At 36.9% G+C, this 19,037-nt stretch overlaps 1 protein-coding gene across 3 annotated transcripts in view; it reads right to left on the minus strand.

Moving 5' to 3' along the window:
• Window positions 1–306: 306 nt before the first annotated feature.
• The window catches only part of ZNF292 (zinc finger protein 292), an 89,224-nt gene continuing 70,493 nt past the window's right edge, over window positions 307–19,037 (minus strand). For 2 of the 3 annotated variants that reach the window (XM_068551497.1, XM_068551499.1), the window contains 3 exons: window positions 17,679–17,815; window positions 15,260–15,401; window positions 308–8,562 (listed from right to left, as the gene is read on the minus strand). In XM_068551497.1, the coding sequence (XP_068407598.1) occupies window positions 1,420–8,562; window positions 15,260–15,401; window positions 17,679–17,815 (7,422 nt within the window). In that variant the 3' untranslated portion in view covers window positions 308–1,419. Of the gene's footprint in view, window positions 8,563–15,259; window positions 15,402–17,678; window positions 17,816–19,037 lie in introns of all 3 variants that reach the window. The other variant, XM_068551498.1, reaches the window with a different exon arrangement.

Below are 19,037 nucleotides of genomic sequence, written 5' to 3' on the forward strand. Positions count from 1 at the left end.
AAATAACCTCTATCTCTGGCCGTAAATCCACAGTATAAATATGGTGAATAAAGCTAATCTATAAGAGCTAACTATATACTGAATAACCAAAATAATCAATTATAACAACTAATACTGCTCTGGAAGACCAATCTAATGAAAAAAGTATCATTAGATATGGTGGGAAAATACAGACAAATCTGTACAATCTAACATCTATAAACAGTAAAATCAAAACATCCAACTTCCTTATAGAAAGTGTTTCATCTATGTAATTATAAATGTTTAAGGACTCTTGCATTTTATAAACACAAGATGGGCTCACTTTGATGATACCAATTTTAAGATTTATAAAAATGTTTAAAAAAATCTTTCCACAAAAGTTTATACAGTTTAAAGCTATACACCAATCTATAAATCTCAGAAAATGGGGGGAAAAAAAACAAATAAAACCCAAAAACCTTTATAAGATCACATGTATAAAACAAGAAATGAAATGTGATTTTATTTAAGGCAATACTGGGCTACTTCACAAATCACCACCTCAAATATTTACACTGCTCCACACTACTAGTTTCTATCACATTCACAAAGGATTTTTTTTTAAATACCAAATGTTTAAAATCTTTGATGTAGTAAATTCTTTATTCACATTTCCATTATATTTCATGGAATCATAGTAACTATATCCAATTAGAAGCACTGGAAAGAAAACTGCAGCTATAGGAAATTGCTAAAGAATCTGCTTTAATTTCACATGAGTACCACCCAAAAAATCCTGGAGGGTAAATTTACAAAGCAGAGCAAGGTGTTGATATAATGTGCCTACTTCGTGAAAAGTAATTTTTTGAGATAGTCTTGTAAATAAATGTTTTATGTAAAAATCAATGAACTATGGCAGAGTTTCTAGTTTTAGTTAAAAAAATTCTTAATTTAAAACAATAAAAGAACAGTTTTAAAAACTTGATCACTTAGTTAAAAATTAAAATTCCAAATATAAATGTGTCATTTAATAGTTTAGACTTACCCACTGCTGGTGGCAGCAAATGATTTACAATAATAAATATATACAAAAAAGGTATCTACAAACAGAGTACTGTTACACATGAGCAGTGACCCGGTGAAACATATCAATCACACAGACAATTCAGTTTAGTTCATGGAAAGGGCAACTGGCTGATAGAAATTTGAGGTTTAGCTCAACTATTTACAGTAACTGAAATACTGATTCTGTTCCTCAAGTCCCATAGGGATAAAAAAAAGTTTTACATGACAAATGTCATGTTGATTTTTTTTCCTTTTCTTTTTTTCTTTTTTGGCCAGGTTAATTCATGTCAGCAACAACAAAAGAAAAACAAAAAAGTTACACAATTCTAGCATGCTTGATGGCTTCCTATTTAAAATAAAACTGTAAATAATGTATTAATAGCACATGAGTTATCAGTTCTGCCCTCTCCCCGTGGCTTTGCCCATACTGATTTCTTTCATAACAGACACATCTGGATCATTTGAATGCACTTCAAGTTTTTTCAGACTGACGGTAGGTTTCATTTCCTGAAGTTGCTTTAAGACAAGCTCAGTGCAATCTTTAAGAGTCTTGTCTAAAACAATTTTTACATTATCACTGCACTGAAGCTGTGATGGATTGGCAAACTGTACAAAGGTTTCACTTTCTTTACAAGAACATATATGATTTCCACTAGTCACAGCAGTCTTGTCAACATTTTTTCTTGCATTTGAATGGGATCCTTTTTTATTCCCACTATTTGGATGGTCTTTGTCAGTATTTTTCTTCTGCTTCACTGCAGACTCCTCAAGAAACTTCAGAAATGATACTTCGAATCCCATTGGTTTAAATGAGCTCCAGTCAAAAGATGCAGGATGCTCCTCAGTGGTTTGTATTGCAACAGCGGTTTCTTCTTCCTTGTGCATACTACTCAACTCAACTGCCAGTGCTGGTTCAGCTTTTTCAACTTTCCTCTTTTTATTTTGGGAGACATTTTTTTCTTTATTAACTCTCTTCAAATTACTTGCTTTTTGTTTTTCTGACTGGCAGGGGTTATCTTCCTGAAAATCTTTACTAACATTTGAAGAGGTCTGAGCTTGGGTCTCCACACTTGTGTTGTCTTCATTTATTAATTTGGTAATAAATAATTCTGTTAGCTCATCCACTTCATCTTTTTCATTTTTTTCAACTTCCTTCTGTGGAACTACAGTTGTTCTTGAGTTATCATTGCTCTCTGATATACCTGTGTCAGAATCTTTCACATCACCCTTTTCAACTTCTTGCTCAGAAGTTTCCTTTAATTGTGAGTTACAACACCGTTTGAAGACAATGAGAAGATTGCGGTGTTGTGATGTAAATGCCTTAGATAATTTATGGCATTTATAATGTCTAATTATATTGCTTTCGCTTGTAACAACTGATGTACACCCCTTTATCATACATGGATACTGGGTGACAAATCTGCTCGTACACTCAGATAAGGCATCATTTCTAGCCTTTATAGAATATACATGCTTTCCACGTTTCAGAGAATAAGGCTTATTTTCTTCAATCTGCACAATCTTTGCAGTCTTGTTTTCCAAATTATTTTTTTTCTTTCGTTTGGTCTTAGGCATTTTGGTTCCTTCCCTTCCAGATCTGTACTTTGTCCCGCGATGTTTAGACTTTGTCTTTTCTTGGTTTGCCTTGCTTGATATATTTTCCTGACCAGGTGTTAATCTTCTTGGCCGAATCAGATGAGCTTTATGTTTGTCATTATGCTTATTAAAAATGTGTCGGAGGAGATTAGACCGGGTTGCATATATTCGGTCACAGCCTTCACAATCACACTTGTATATGCCATCTTCTTCAGTTTTACTTACCCTTGCCCCAATTCCATGATCTGCCTCAAGATGAACAACATAGTTCAAATATGTGGTAAATGAAGATTTACACTCTGACTGATCACATGGAAATTTCCCAACATCCACCGAAGCAGTCATACTTTCAATTTCCTCAGGAGACATCTCGTGAAGTTTCATGTAGTGTTGTATTAGGCCAGTAATTGCTTGGAAAATTCGAGAGCAGTCACTCACCTGACATCGAAATTCTTTCACAGTTTGTTTAGTTTCAATTTCTTCACTTTCTTTACCAGCTTCGCTTTCCTCTTCAACCTCTGCAGAAAATGCAGGTAGATCTGATTTGTGCACAGCCTGGTAATGCAGAATTAAGTTTTGCTGTATTGTAAAGGCGGCAAAGCAACCCTGATGAACACATCGATAAGGTCTGTAGGGACTGTATCTTGTGGGAAACTCAAGAGATTGAGAAACTGGCTTCTTGCGTTTTCTCTCCTCCTTTTCTTTTTTATGTCTCCTAACTTTCCGTACTTTGGTTTGTACATTTGTGAGAGAATTTGTATTACATTGTTCTGAAGTAACTGTAATCACTTGTGAAGAACTTTCTGTTTTTTCAGGATTTTTTTTTTCTAAAAGTTGTTTTTCTGGGATCACTGCTATATTACTGAGGGTATTTTCTTTCATTGCTCCCAATTCTAAAGCAGGCTGGAATTCCCTTTTATTTTCCTCTGTCGTAGCTAGCTGTCTTTTTACTTGTGTAATTCGTGGGGCTGACGAATTTTCACTCTGAGATTTTCTTCCATAAGGCCTTTTTATTTTTAACTTTACCATTTCTTCTGTTGTAAAATGATGTACCAACTGACAGTGTGCCCGGAGATTCGAATTTCTTGTAAATGTCTTTGTACATGTAGGTACTACACATCTAAATGGAGCAAATTTCAACTGATTCTTCTTAATTTCAAGAATCATCTCTGGAGTGTATTGATGAATTTTACCATAGTGCTTAAATAGTGCATCTTTTGTCATAGCACTGTAATTACAGCCTTGGTTTTGACACACAAAGGGTTTATTAACTCTGTCATTAAACTGAATGTTGCTTATCATTTCAGAAACTGGCTGAACAAGTGTGACATTTGGAATTGATTTAACAGGAGTGGGAGTCAGTGTCACTGATGTATTTATCAGTACACACTGGGGTGCTGGAGAGGACAGGTCGTTTTCTAATTTTAATTTCTGTAAGCCTTCTAAAATCTCCTGTACTTGATCCTCCTTATGTAATATTTCAGACTGAGGAATGTTACTTTTTGTCGGCATGACACCTATGAAGGAGGAAAACTGAGAAGAATCAGATAATTTGTTATTTTGTACAGTGTTTACTGAAGGAAGCTGAATGTTATAATTTATTTGAGCATTCTGTGATGTTTCACCAATACCCTGAGATCCACTTTTTACCTCAAGTATTTGAGAATTCATAGCACTTTTAATAATTTCAAGAGTCTTTTCAAAGTTTTGTATAACATTGTCTTCAGAAATCTGCAAATCAGAAGTTATTGAAGGTGTGCATGAATTCAAAGCCATCATTTGGGAATCACCATTTTCAGTTTTTAATGTTAAGGGAGCTAACACTGTATGGGACTCAAGACTGGTTTTAAAGTTTTCTTTCACATCAGTTATAAACAACTGATTGTCAACATTATTTAATTTCTGTGTTAGATTTTCCACCAAACCCTGAGGTTCACAACTGGGAATTACAGTTGAATGAAGGTTAGTAGTTGGTATCTCAATCCTCTTTGCTATAAGTCCCATTGCCGTTAAGTCACTTGTTACCAAGTTTTGGGGAGCATTAGGGGCAATTAGTGGAGGAGCAACTTTCTTTCTTCTCTTAGAAGCACTGTTTCCCTTTTTATTTAAATGACTAGACCTTGTGTTCTGAGGACCACTTATAACGGAAACTCGTGAACTGTTACTGATAAAATTTTGTGATGGCCCACTAGAATTAGGGAATGAACTAGAGCACAGACCATTTTCAACAGTCTTCAGTAGTAAGTCATTTGCTGGAAAAACAGGCAAACTGTTGCATTCCTCAATGGAGGAAGTTTTGGAGTTTCGTGTCCTATTCTGGTCTGTCAGCAGGGGGTTTGCGTGGCATACAGTCTGCAGCAGGGATGGCACAGGTGGATTTGGCATCACCGTTGCATTTACTGGTGCTGGGTCTGAAACACAACCTGGGGGGACATGAGAGAGCACATCAGCACCCTCAAATGTACTGGGAATGCCGGCAGTTTCCAAAGCCTGTTTAATAATTTCACTTCCCTCTTGACTAACACTTGTATTAAAGTTAGTCACACCACTCCGAGGAAATGTATTTGGTAAAAATGCTGAGGAGCGATTTTCAGCAGCAAGAAGTTGCAGGAATGATGGATCTTTAAAACATGCTCCTGGACCGAAGGCAGACTGCTGCGGCTGCTGTGAGTTTACTGCATTTGTGGAGAGAATCATGCTGGCAAGAAGAGAAGGCTGCCCGTTACTCTGCAGAAGTTCTTGAGCAATTTCTGCCCCATCCAGTGGTTTACAGTAAGATCGCTTAGACAAGTGTCCACCCAGAGATCTGGGGTTAGTAAAAGCCCTGTAACACCTGCTGCAAATAAATTTCCCGTCTCTGATAATTGCCGGCCACTTAGCCCTTTTGTTGTGCTTGGGTTTTCTTTCCTTCCCATTTGGGCCCTGCCCACGGTCTTTTTTCACTTTTTCCAGTGCAGACTGTTGGGCACTGGTGCCACTGAAGGCATCTGCAACATTGACTTGTGAAGGAAAAACTGCATTCTCACCATTACCTCCCTTTAGAAAAGGGGAATTAGTGTTTCCTTCAATCTGTGAGGAAAAATGATTTGTATTATTTTCCAGCTGGGAAAAAACAGAATTAGTCCCACTATCTGCTGGTGAAGGGAAGAGAGACATTGAACTACTTTCTGCAGGTAACGGAAGGAAAGGATCTGAGCCACTGTCGATATTCAAAGGCAAAACTGTTTTGGTTAGATCTTCCATTTGTGCTGGCAAGGTAGTACTAGATAAATTTTCCATTTGGGAACATAACATACCACCTTGTTCATTTTTATCCTGAGAAGGTATATTTGGATTTATGACACTTTCCACTGAGGGCAACAGTGGAGCTGACACATTTGCTAAATGAGCTGGGAAAATGGAAGGTGAGACGTGCTGCAACTGATTAGAACAAGTAGGATTCCCATTGGCTTTGGTCTGTGGTGTAAAAAATGCATTATTAGAGCTGCTCACCTGTGATGGCAAAAAATAAACAAACTTTCCATTATTTGGTGTACTTAAGTTGTTAGCTTTCTGACCCCTTTTGCTTTTGCGCTGCATTTTGAATGCTGCATACTGGTCGGGGTGTGCTGTCTTCATGTGTTTCCCAATACTCTGTGAAGAGTTATAGGTTCGAGTACATCCCTCAACCTGGCAACTGAATTTCTGAACTGGTGCTTTTGGAGGCACTGATGGAGTTCCTAAAGAATTACTGAGGTTGGGCTGTGGTGGAACAAATGTGATACTTTCTAATGTCTTCAGAGGTAAATTATAAAGATTGGACGATGTTTTAACATTACCTCCACATTCAAACTTGGCAGTTGGTAAATTGTTTTGAAATCCTGCCTGATTTTGCACAGAAAAGGTCATCAGGTTGTTCACTTGTCTTTCTAAGTTTTGTGGAGTAAGGTCATCTATTTTGAGGGCTTCCGAATCTACTAAAGAATTCTGAGTAATCTGGGCTTCATTAAAACAATCCTGTTCTTTTCTCTCTTGGAAACCTGTATGACACAAATCATTACAAGGATCTTCAACTGGTGTATGTAAGTTTGTGACCAGTGATTCACCAGTGCCTTGCACAGCTGAGTTTTCTTGCTTTCCAAAGTTATCCTCGATCCCCTGATTGAGGGATACCTTAATGGACACAGCGACCTCATTGGCCTGAAGCAGAGGAGCAGGAGCAGGGTTTTCCAAACCATCTGGCAATGGTCCATCAGCTTGCCTGAGCTCTGAAGCAGAAATCCGGTCTTGTCTGGTCACAGGTGATTCTGCCTTGCTTTTATCCCAAGCATCACTTCTATCTGCTGGGAAGGTGTTTTCAATGTTATTTTCTGAAGGAAGCACAGATCCTCCTTTCTCAGTGTTCCCTTCTGCGTTCTGATTCACTCTGGAAGGCTGAACAGAATCTCCAGATGAATTAAGTTGGTCTTCAGGAGGCAGCACTTTTTCAGGAGTACTGTGATCATCCAGATGCTTTTCTAGTTCACTCTGAGAACGATAAACTTTACCACAACCTGTGAACTTACAAGTATAGGTATTATAATGTTGCGCTTCATGATCATATAGTAAATAAGCTTCTGAAAAAATTCTGCCACATTTAGGAAACATGCACTTTGCTCTAAAGACTTGATGTTCCTTTCGGTGGGTTAAGAGCTCTGCGTAACTATTAAAACCGGCCTTACATTTCATTTGTATACAGATATATGGTTTACTGCCACAGTGCATTTGTAAGTGATCATTGAGATGAGTAACACTTACAAAATGCCGTCTACAGTACTGGCAAATAACTTTTTTGCTTTGCATTTCAAGAAAGCGCTTGGCATCTTCATTATCCTTATGTCCCTTTACATGAGCAATTAAATTTTTAAAGTACTTAAAGCCCTTTTTACAAAAAGTTACAGGGCAATTGAATTCATTAACAGGTACTGGTTTCTGGACTGGGATCACCTCTGGCTCATAAGATTTGTCTTTGTCATCAGTTTCATCATCTGAACCATCATTATCATTAAACACTATGAAGTCTGTTGAATAGAGACTATTCTTCTTGATAGGCCGCTGTTCCTGCTTGGCCACAGCATTAGTCTTCTGATTCTCGTTGGTAGTTGTGATCTTAGGAGGCCTTCCCAACCTCCTTAATGGTTTCATAGCTGCTAGTCTCTCTTTACTAGATTGTTTAACATGCAATGTGACGTGAGGGACAAAAGTTTCTTTAGAATTAAAGTTCTTTGCACATATGGGGCAACTGTAAATCCCATCTTTGTAATGTTTTTGAGCATGTCGTACTATTCGATGACCAAGGAATTCTTTGTCACACAGCACACAATACTGCATGTAGGCTTGCCAGTTCCTGAACCTAGCAGATATAAATCCCCTCTCTCTTAGTTGTTTTATCTCTCTCTTTTTCTGCTTTTCATCACAAATGTCTCTAAGAAGGCCAGAATTAGCACCAATTCCACCATTCATGGAAGTTTCTTTACTCTCTTCCTGATAGTCCGCTACTTTCTCATAAACCTCACTGTCATTTAGTTCATCTATTGAAGACACAATGGATGCTTCTTCTCCCATTAATGCAAGACACTGTCGTTTTAAGGTTTTCCAATCCCAGAATTCTGGATCAAAGGGCCACTGAGTTTTCAATACAAGTAAGAGCTCACAGCGTAGAGAATTTGGTATTGGAAGATTCTCTTCATCATATTTCTGGTCTGGTTGGTTATACAACATTTCCACAGCATAATATGCATCTACTGTAGGCTCAATAAGAAATTCACTCAGTTGACAAGCACGTTTAACTTCCAGATCATCAGGCAACAAGCACGAAATGGTCTTGCAAATAGATATTTTCACTTCAGTATTTTCTGTAGATTCCAGGCGAAGAGCTTTTACACATAGTTCTATACAAGTGGCAAGTCCAGCCCCTTCAGTCTGTGAAAAAGCAAGTGAGAAATGTTATCTTAATTTACACTCATCAACACAGATTTGAGAATTTAGTAATTTTAAAACTGAGGTTTGCTTTTCTCAAATTTTGCAATAGCCAATATATGCAGATACCCCTTCCAAAGCATTGTAGCTTTGTGTGTGTGTGTGTGTGTGTGTGTCTATGTGTGTAATGAACTGTAGAGAATAGCAGAAAAAGCATAAACTTCGGGAGCTAAGTTAAGACATGAGTATAAAATCATCTAACGGCTAGGCAAACTTGGACATTATTTAACTTCTCTGACCTTTCATATCACAATATAAAATAGAGATCAAAACAACACAAACTTCATGAAACTGCTGTGAGCATTAATAGATATCGTGTATCTAAAGTAGTTGGTATAGTTTAGTATCATGTCTGGCACACAGTAAGTGATCAATAAATATCATTAACTTTATCACAAATTTCATTTCCTAAGTTTATATTTACAATCCTTCTGAAACAAAACCCTTAGTCCAATTACAAAACTGAGAATGTCCCCATAATTCCTAACTCATTAGTAATGAAAGGAGATTTTCACATTTAAGAGAATAAAGTTATTTGTTCCTTAATATTAGGAATTCTAGTTCTATCATAAATTTGAATGCCAAATCACCTACCTCATGGCTGGACCATCTTTTTTTTTTTTTAAGATTTTTTTTGATGTGGACCATTTTTAAAGTCTTTATTGAATTTGTTACAATATTTCTTCTGTTTTGTGTTTTGGTTTTTTGGCTGCGAGGCATGTGGGATCTTAGCTCCCTGACCAGGGATCGAACCCACGCCCCCTGCACTGGAAGGCGAAGTCTTAACCACTGGACCACCAGGGAAGTCCCTGGACCATCTTAAGAATTAGTAGTAGCAGGAGACACAATAAACTTTTTTCCTTTTGAATTAGCATCTTGAACTATTATTATAATATAGCAGTAATAAAGGTAAGACTCATTTGAAAGATACATGTAATGAAGAAATAAAAATGGGTTTTAAAAGGCTAAAAGAGAACAAATATATGAAAAATAAGCCAGTCACAAGATGTGGCCACATTCATGGGAATGAAATATGTGTGACATAAGATCAAAGGGCAAGAAAGTCAAAAAAAGTCCAAAAAAGCTGAGAGGATCTGTATTTTTACAGGTTAAGAAGGAAATAAAATATTTTACTAAAACAGAAGCTTAGATTTGTGGGCCAAAAGGAAAATGAGTAAAAGAGGCTGAGATGCTGAACTGGCCATCTTAATGTTATAAATACATTTGAAACCTTAAGAAATAAGGCTAACAAAACAAACTATGTTAAAATTTTTATTCTTCTGAGTTTTCATCTTTGTGTGTGTGTGATTGAAAATTAAGTTTATAGGTAATATTCAGATCATAAACTGGTTATGTAACAACTGTTTTTAAGAGTTGAGTTTGAATTCACAATTTCCCATAAGTACAATGTGATTAAACAAGTAATTAGCCCATAAAAACCTATTTAATAGTATCAGTTAATAAAAGTACTGATAGCACCAGCTTGAATTTATGAGTCACTGGAGCAGAAACCTAAGTGAGATCCATTCAGAGAAGGAATAGAGACTCATCCCCCTCTCTAGCACAGGCACAGCAGCAGGCAATCTTCTGAAAAATGCAAGGTTTTATCTTTGGTACCCCCCTTTTCTATTCCTTTCCTCTGGGCTGCCTAATATCCTTGACCCAAAGCTACCCAAGGCTTACATGCTGATATTCCTTCCCCATTAACATCCCATTCAGCTCTTCCCTATCCACCCACAGCATCATGGCTTACCCTGCTTTAAAATTCTTAAATGGTTATTACCCGTGTCTTTCAGAATTAAATATAAACTTCTTAGCACAGAATGAATACAAAAGGGCCCTCACAATCTGACCTATGCCTCATCTGGTCTAGCCTCATCTTTTATCTTTTCCCTACCCAAATAGCCTACACTCCAGGCAATGTGAACTGTAGTTCCCCAACTACGCCATTCTCTCACGTCTTGATACAACTTGTGATATTGTAATATACTGCTAAGAAATATTTTGGTCTTCCCCCCCACAGTTCCCACATAGCTCCTAAAACCTTTGTAATTTCCTAAGTAATAATAGCTATAGGGGCATCTTTTGTTCCCAGCTTTTGAAATAGGTGAAATGAGTGTTTTTTGGTTATTCATAATAAGGCCCTTTCGATCACACTGGAGTTTATTAATGAGATGATTTCTGAAAGCCCCTAGATAACCACAGGCTGGGGGCTGGCTGTCAGGGGAACCAACCTGTGATCAGAGGGTTGAAACTTTCAGTCCCCCTCCTCTCCCTCCAAGGAGGAGAGAGAGGATGGAGGCTGAATCTATTACCAATGGCCAAAGAAGTCTCTATAAAAACCCATAAAGAACTCGGTTCAGGGAGCTTCTGGGTTTGTGAACAAGTAGAGGTGGGGGAGAGTAGCTCACTCTCTCCCCCATACCTTGCCCTGTGCATCTCTACCATCTGGCTTTTCCTGAGTTGAATCCTTTTAAAATAAACCAGTAATCTAGCTGGTAAGCTGTCTTCCTGAGTTCTGTGAGCCACTCTAGTAAATTAATCAAATCTGACCAAAAGTTGTGGAAACCTCTAATTTATAGCCAGTTGGTCAGAAGCACAGGTGACACCCTGGACTCAAGACTGGTAGTTGACGTTGGGGGAGGAGGGCAGTCTTGTAAGACTGAGCCCTTAACCTGCGGATTCTATGCTATCTCTAGGTGAACAGTGTCAGAGTTGAGTTAAATTGTAGGACACCCAGCTGGTGTTCGGAGAATCAGAGGACTGCCTGGTGCGGAAAAAAGTCTCCACACACTTGGTGATCAGGAAGTATTCAGTGAGTAGTGAATAGAGGAGAAAACAGTTTTTTCTTTACACTACCTTTCATTCTTTTTCTGTTACTAGGAACACTCTCCCTCTCCAGCTTTGTTTGGCCATCACTATTTGAGAGTCTGAACAGACCAGTGGGTTAGAGGGCCCTCTTCTTTTATTCAATCAGCACCTACTTTATACCAGGCACTATGCTCAGCAATGTGCTCTCCCTCTCAGGAGTCTCGATATTCCACTATATTTGAGAGACCCATATTACATAGCAACTGTTAGTGTGTCTCCATCAATAAATATGAGATCCTTAAGGGCAGGGCTGTATTTTTCAACTCTCTGACTTCAGGGGTCTAGGAAAAAGCATAAATAAAATGATGAACCAAGCTATCTGCTCCATTTCCTTTGCAGATCTCAATTAGAGTTTAAGAAGGAAACAATTATTTTAGGTAATATGTGAGTAGCTAGGCAATAATTTTCAACAACTCCTGGAGTTTTGGGGAGAAAAGTGGGGGGGGGGGCACCAGTTAACTCAAATCATCAACCTTGAGGCTAAATTTCATCATGTTAAAAAATGAGGAGTTACACTAGAATGCAGTCACTACAACATAACTTTAAGGTCTCTTTCATAGTCCTAAAACAATAATCATCTATGATTCTACTTTTAAGATAAAACCTCTGTTTGATCAGATTTCAGAAAATAAAAACAAAGGGAGACATTTCATGCAACGGGAACCAAGATTTTGGGGCAGAGCAATTACCACATTGCACATGATCCTGCTCCCCTGGACAACTTTCCCAAGCTATTCACGCTTTAAGTGCTTTCTTATGTGCTTTACTTCTGAGCCCAAAGTCTCTCTAGAAAAGCACTACTCAATAGAACTGTCTGCAGTGATGGACATGTTCTTTACCTGTGCTGTTCAATATGGTAGCCACTAGTCACATGGAGCTACTGAGCACCTACAATGTGGCTACTGTAGCTGAAGAACGGAATTTTATATTTTACTTAGATTAACTAGCCATAAGTGTCTGATGGCTACCATAATGAACAGTGTAGCTCTTGTCCAAGATTTTTCCCCCCTCTCCAACAAGGTCTCCTTGTGAGCAGGGTGTAAGGTTGAGGGAGGAGAGTCCCTTTTACCTAACCTCCTCAATTCCACTGATTAAGAAATGAAATCCAAAGTGGTTAAGGTTACCAGGTGGTCAACAGCAAGTCAAGATTTATACCCAGTTTGTCCGGCTTCTAGTTTCAAGTTCCATCTACTTTGCCATGCTGCTCTTTAAGTTAGATACAAAGTAGTGGCACAACCTATATTTTAAAATTACATAGTAATTTTCTAAGAAACTTATTGTTAAGTTTATTTTTTAACTGCAGCGCTACGACATATAAAATGAAAAAGCAGGATGAGTTAACAAGGTCAATAAAGAAAAACTGGAAAGCAGAAGGATTCATTCCTGTTCTTTACTCCTGAAAATGAAGAGAAATTATTTCAGGAGAAAAAAAGCAAAGATGCATATAATATTTTCTGACCAGCTATAGATCTTAAAAGACATTTTTTAAAAAGAATAAGAATGTCTTTTGGTTCCTACTTTCAAAACAAAATTCAAGGATTCCTAAGACCTGTCTGGCATACCATTCCATGCAGTGCTAGCAACTTTGGAAAGTGACTTCCGTGTACATTTAAAGGGGAAACCAAGTGCATCCTACAAGGGTTACTATAAGAAAAATTAATTTTGTAAAAGTTGGATTCTAATTTTTGCTAATAGATAAATGGAAACACGCAATCTCTGCTCATCACTTCCCTTTTGAATTGTGTCTAATCTACTGTTTAATCCATCTATTAAGTGTTTTCATTTCTATGACTATGTTTTTATATTTCTAAAAGTTCTTTTGATTCTTTTAAAAATCTGCTTGGTCATTTTTATAGGACCTCTCTTTCTTATACTTCAATTCCTTATTTTATATCTTTAAATATATGTTTTATAATTTATCCATAACTGTATTATTTAAAGTATTAGGCAAATAATTCTATCATTCTTTCTGTCTACTGAAATTCATTCATGTCAGATTGTTTCATATGTTTAATAGAGCTTGAGGTTAACTTATTTATGTCTTTAAATATATGTAATTTATCGTTTTTATCCTTGCATGTTTAATCCTATTGTTAGTTCTCTCTGTTAAAATTCCCTCATGGCAGACTGTTCTATGTTTTGTAAATCTTGATGGTGAACCCATCTTAAGAAGGGTTTTATCTAAGAATCCTGTACTGAAGGTATGTCCCTCCAAAGCAGTTCTTCATTTGCTTCTGCCAGGGATCCCAGGCATTACCAGCCCAGGACTCCATCCTTACCTTCTTAAATACCACTTACGTAAGGGAGCAAAATCTGCCACCACCAAATGCATCTCTTTGACGTGAGGATTATGTTAGGCTGATTACTTTTAAGAAACAGAAGACTAAGGAAGTTCTTCCTGTTACCCACCACCCCTATCCGTTACTGCCTAAAAGAATTTAGACAGAGGGCCTGTTCCTGGAATAGAGCTGTCACCAGAGATCTCTGCAAAGAATATGGACTAGGGGTGGTGGGGAGAAACTCTGCAGGGCCGAGAGATCAGAGTCCACTGTGTTCGGTAGTCTCTGCATGGCCCAGCACACCACTGGTTTACCAAACATTGCTTTTCCATCTTCATGTGAATTGCCTTCCTCCCCTCTGAAGTCCTAAACCACTACCCCCAACATCCTCTTGTCTTTAGCTAAAGATGGTATTTAAGGTGAGAGTTTCGGCCATTTTGACGAGTTACTCAATTTTCCTGGGTCTCTCCCATGTATACATGTTATTAAACTTTTGCCTGATCTTCTCTTGTTAATCTGTCCTGTGTCAGTTTAATTCTTAGACCAGCCAACATAACTAAGAAGAAAAGGGAGAGGAAAAGGTCTTCCTCCCTGACACTCACTTGGTGTGGGGATTCCTGGTTATATGGAAGGGTAAATGTGGACCCCAAATCGTGTGAGGGCAGACCTATGGTTACAATTTATTAGGGAAAACATTTTCCTCCTCTGACCCACAGTCCAGTCGGACATGCACACGGTTCCCTATCATCATCTGTGTTACACAGTATAATATTTTTCTAGTCCACTTTTCAATGAAATTATAGTACTTCAAAAGTTGGTGGAGGGAAGAAGGGGAACACGGAACTCAGTTCTAACTCCCCAACTTGAAAGGGCCCAAGATCCCATCTCTTACCTTATCCCTGTGTGGATATAAAAACTCAACCCCCTTAGTAACATACCCCAATCCTCACCAGGTTAGGAGAATCCTAGCATCAGCTCAAATTTCTACTCCAGTTTTTAGGTTTCTCTTCTTTTTGAGCCTAGGGATTTCCCCAATATTCTTGCAATCTCAGCTGCTATACATTAAGAACAATGTTTGTTTTATTTTATCAAGTATTTTTGGGTCTTTTGTAGAAGGATTTTTAGATACCGTAATCTGCCAGCCTGCTAGCAAAGGAAGCTATCTCTATATTTCTCTTTACACTTTCTAAATTTCTATAGAGCCAAATTATCAAAATAGTATAACACCTGGCAGTAAAAATTGTGGAATGATAAAATGCAAGTATTAGGTATATTGCTTTTCTTCAGGCTAAGAGCAAGCCCCTGGCTCTCATTTGCATTTTTAAGTTTCTCTGTATCAAGTATCATCAGGACTAATAAGAAAATCAATGTTCAAAGCACTAAATGAAATAAACAAAAATCACTGGAAGAGGTGCCAAAATAATAAAGTTAAAGTCTTTTATTAAAGGTAATTTATGTATTTGAAATTAAGATACCTTGATCATTCTTACCTCCGAATTAATAACTTTAATCAGGAAGAAAATGTGATATACCGTCTTGGTTAACAAAGAAAGTTGACGACATCTTTCTAGGTACACCTGTATAGATGGTTCTACTCTTTGCTGTAATTTACTCCAAAAGAGAGTGAGTTCCCTTAAAAACAAAAAAAAAAAGTAAAAAAGTAAGCTGGAGCTATAATGTAAAATCACGAACATGTCAGGCTAGTAATTACATGTGAAATTAAAACTGGTTATAGATTCCAATTCTATATGTGGAATGAGGTTTAAAAGAAAAAAAAATCTCAAATTTCTGAAGACTTATTAAATAAAAATCAAGATATGACTTATCATTTTACTGATTAAGATTTCTGAATCTCAGAGAAGCACTCACTACCTTTTACTAGGAAAGCACCTGACATTTAAACAAGTTATACAAATGGTAACTTTGGGCCACATCTGAACTTTAAAGTAATAAGAAAGTGCAACATGTGTGTGTATATATAAAAAGCTTCAATGGCATAATGATTTTTAAAAAGCATTTAATTTTTACCTTCTAACTTAAATTTAAATTATTAGATAATGTTAAGAATCAAGGATGACACAGAACCCAGAAGAAAATAACTAATCTGTGCCACAGCAGTGGAAAAAAAAAGAAACTTTGAAAAATAAACTTTGAAATTTATTTCAAATGCAATTACACTATATTTTCTTAGAAAGTAATCCTACTGAACTGATGAACTTTCCTCCCTTTTACCTATTGTCCTATTTCTCTTCTGTCCTCCATAGTTAACTTCCACAAAATCTTCTTCCTTGCTTCAACTTCCCCCCTCAAGTATTCTCCTCCATACAGGCCTTTCCTATTAATTCCTCAGGTTCCACTCCTAGAAACTGTGCCCTTTCCACCATCAACTTGAATAACTTGCTCATTTACTGGATTTTAACCTTCATACTGAGGACTTCAAAATCTGTCTCTCCAGTCTTGGCCACTTTCACCTCTCTAGTTCTTTATAAGACTTCCCCACTTTGATCTCTTCTGAAACCTGAAACTTAATATATGAAAAAGATGATTAACATTCTCTCCAGCTCACCGTTCTTCTAATTTAATGCATCATTATCACTGATCCTATCTATCAGCCTCTGCTTTTTACTATCCTCAAGACTGTTATCTTCATCATTTCTCTCACCCCACCCCACATCCACAGGAAACCTTCATAACTTCCCAGCTGGACTATTTACTGGCTTTCTAGTTGATTTTCCTATCTCAACTCAATTACCTGTACTGCCACTTCCTACCCCCAACTGGCCCTCACTGTTCAGGCTCCAATCCATTCTCAACTGTTAGTCTTAAACAGTGTTTCTTGAACATAAACTTCTATTTTGCCCTCCTTCTACTAAGGGCTTTTAATAGACTGCTTTTGCTTTTCATATAAAACCCAGACTTTGATGCCTTTTGTAAACCGATATAACACATTAATTTCTTAGTCATCATTAATATTTATGTTATATAGAAAACCTACTTGTCCTCAATAAATACATGTTATTTATTCTCCCTTCAGAATCCTTCTACCTGCCTTTTATCTCAATCCTCTCTGTATCGCATATACAATTTTTCCTTCATAACTGAGCTCAACTGTTCAGAAAACCTTTATAATTATGAACTTTAGTCTTTTTGATTATACAACCATTTATTTAGCTTGCCTGTTCTATATTGATTTATATGACGTGTGTCACTTGGTAAATATCCTTAAATATCAGAACGTTGTAAACTAAATTTTCTTTTGTTTTTCCACAATACCAACACAACACTGAAGACTAATAATGCTGTCGACTGACCACATAAATTGTCAGTTTTAGCTAACACTAACTTAAGACAGTTGATCTTAAGTTTTTTGAGTTAACTGAAGTCATCATCTCCGTTAGCTGTGTCCTCCCAAAGGATTATATATAACACGTTTGCCCACTAGGAAATGTACTATGAAGTTAGTGAAGTAGAATGATACCTCACAGAAATGAACTATATTTCTATACATAAATGACTAGCAGCTAGTTATGTAGTAAAAAAGTCTGCAATATGCAGAGGAAAAATACAAACATTAAATCAGAGGTTGCTTACATGTCTGAAAAAATTTTTATTGTGGCATTAGACATAAGCCCTTCTTTCATCTTCCAACATTTAAAAATTAATCATAATTGATCATTATATGATCATTGCTGGTATGCTAAGGAGTTGTGTGGTCCTTAATATAAAGTTTTTAAAGTTACAATATGAACTACTTGATAATCAGTTTGCACAGCATATAATATCTGAAAATAAGCTTTTTGTCTTTGTAACACTAAAAAGATTTTTAAAAATGTGTTCTTAAGCTATCTGCACAACCTATCCTGTAATCTTATTGAACAAACTTCTCTCTTCAAAATAAAATCAACTCACCAAGCACAGTACATATCTCCCTGTTGAAGCTGACGTGATAAAAATGCAGTGCATAAGACAAGAGCATTTTTTTCATCACCCTCAGATTCTAAGTTACAGATCATTTCTAGGGCATCTTTGCAATCAACTTCTGAAATCTACAGGGAAAGGATATAGAAATATGCCATAAAATGGTTTTATGTTAGAATATATAGTAATATACTTTACAATTTTTATTAGATATTTACAGATCATGTTCATCAGTAAAACCTCATTAACTCATACACTATCAATTCACAGTTTGTCATGACTAGGCTGCAGTTTAAAGAAATAATCTTTCTTCAAGTCAGAGAACCAACGATTTTCAAGACCTTTATAAGCATTCATTTACATGTAAATAACTAATGCTAATTATAAGCAACCTCTACCCATTAAATCAGGTCTATAATACTGAAAAAGAAAAGCTGCTACTTGTATTTCTTCCCCTTTACCCAGTAATTTAAAAAGCATTAGAGGGCTTCCCTGGTGGCGCAGTGGTTGAGAATCTGCCTGCTAATGCAGGGGGCACGGGTTCGAGCCCTGGTCTGGGAGGATCCCGCATGCCGCGGAGCAGCTAAGCCCGTGAGCCACAAATACTGAGCCTGTGCGTTTGGAGCCTGTGCTCCGCAACAAGAGAGGCCGCGATAGTGAAGAGGCCCGCGCACCGCGATGAAGAGTGGTCCCTGCTTGCTGCAACTAGAGGAAGCCCTCGCACAGAAACGAAGACCCAACACAGCCAAAAAATAAATAAATAATAATTAAAGGTGCTAATAATTAAAAAAAAAAAAAAAAGCATTAGAATCAGCAAAAAGACAGAAATGTCTACTGGATATAGACTAAAAAAACAAAGTGTCTATTTATTGGAGGGGAAAAAAGTATAATATGAAACATTTTATGTAGCTATACCACTTTTAAATGAAGCTCACCTCAGTTTTCTATAAATCTCCATTATTTTTCTTTTCATATAAATTCATTCCATCTCAAAGCTTGTCAACAGTCATGCATGCATAAGTATAACCTAGATGAAGGCAACTTGCTTCATTTAACTTACATCTTATGCACTTACATCTAATGCTTTTTTTTTAAATTAAAATTTATAACCTCATTACAATGATTTACTACATAAAACAAACAGAATTTACCTATGATCTCTACAAGTATTTGCTGTAAGATAAGGATTTGACAAACAGCAAACAGTCACAAATCACTGGTGTTCCACAGAATTAGAAAGATTAATTCCAACATGGTACAACTGACAAATGGCAAAAAGAATTGAAGATTAATACAGGCCACTAGCACCCATGTACCACAGAGGTAACTATACACCTCCTTGTTGACTTT

This window comes from Eschrichtius robustus, chromosome 9 (assembly GCF_028021215.1).
Source record: "Eschrichtius robustus isolate mEscRob2 chromosome 9, mEscRob2.pri, whole genome shotgun sequence".
Classification (NCBI taxonomy): Eukaryota; Metazoa; Chordata; class Mammalia; order Artiodactyla; family Eschrichtiidae; genus Eschrichtius; species Eschrichtius robustus.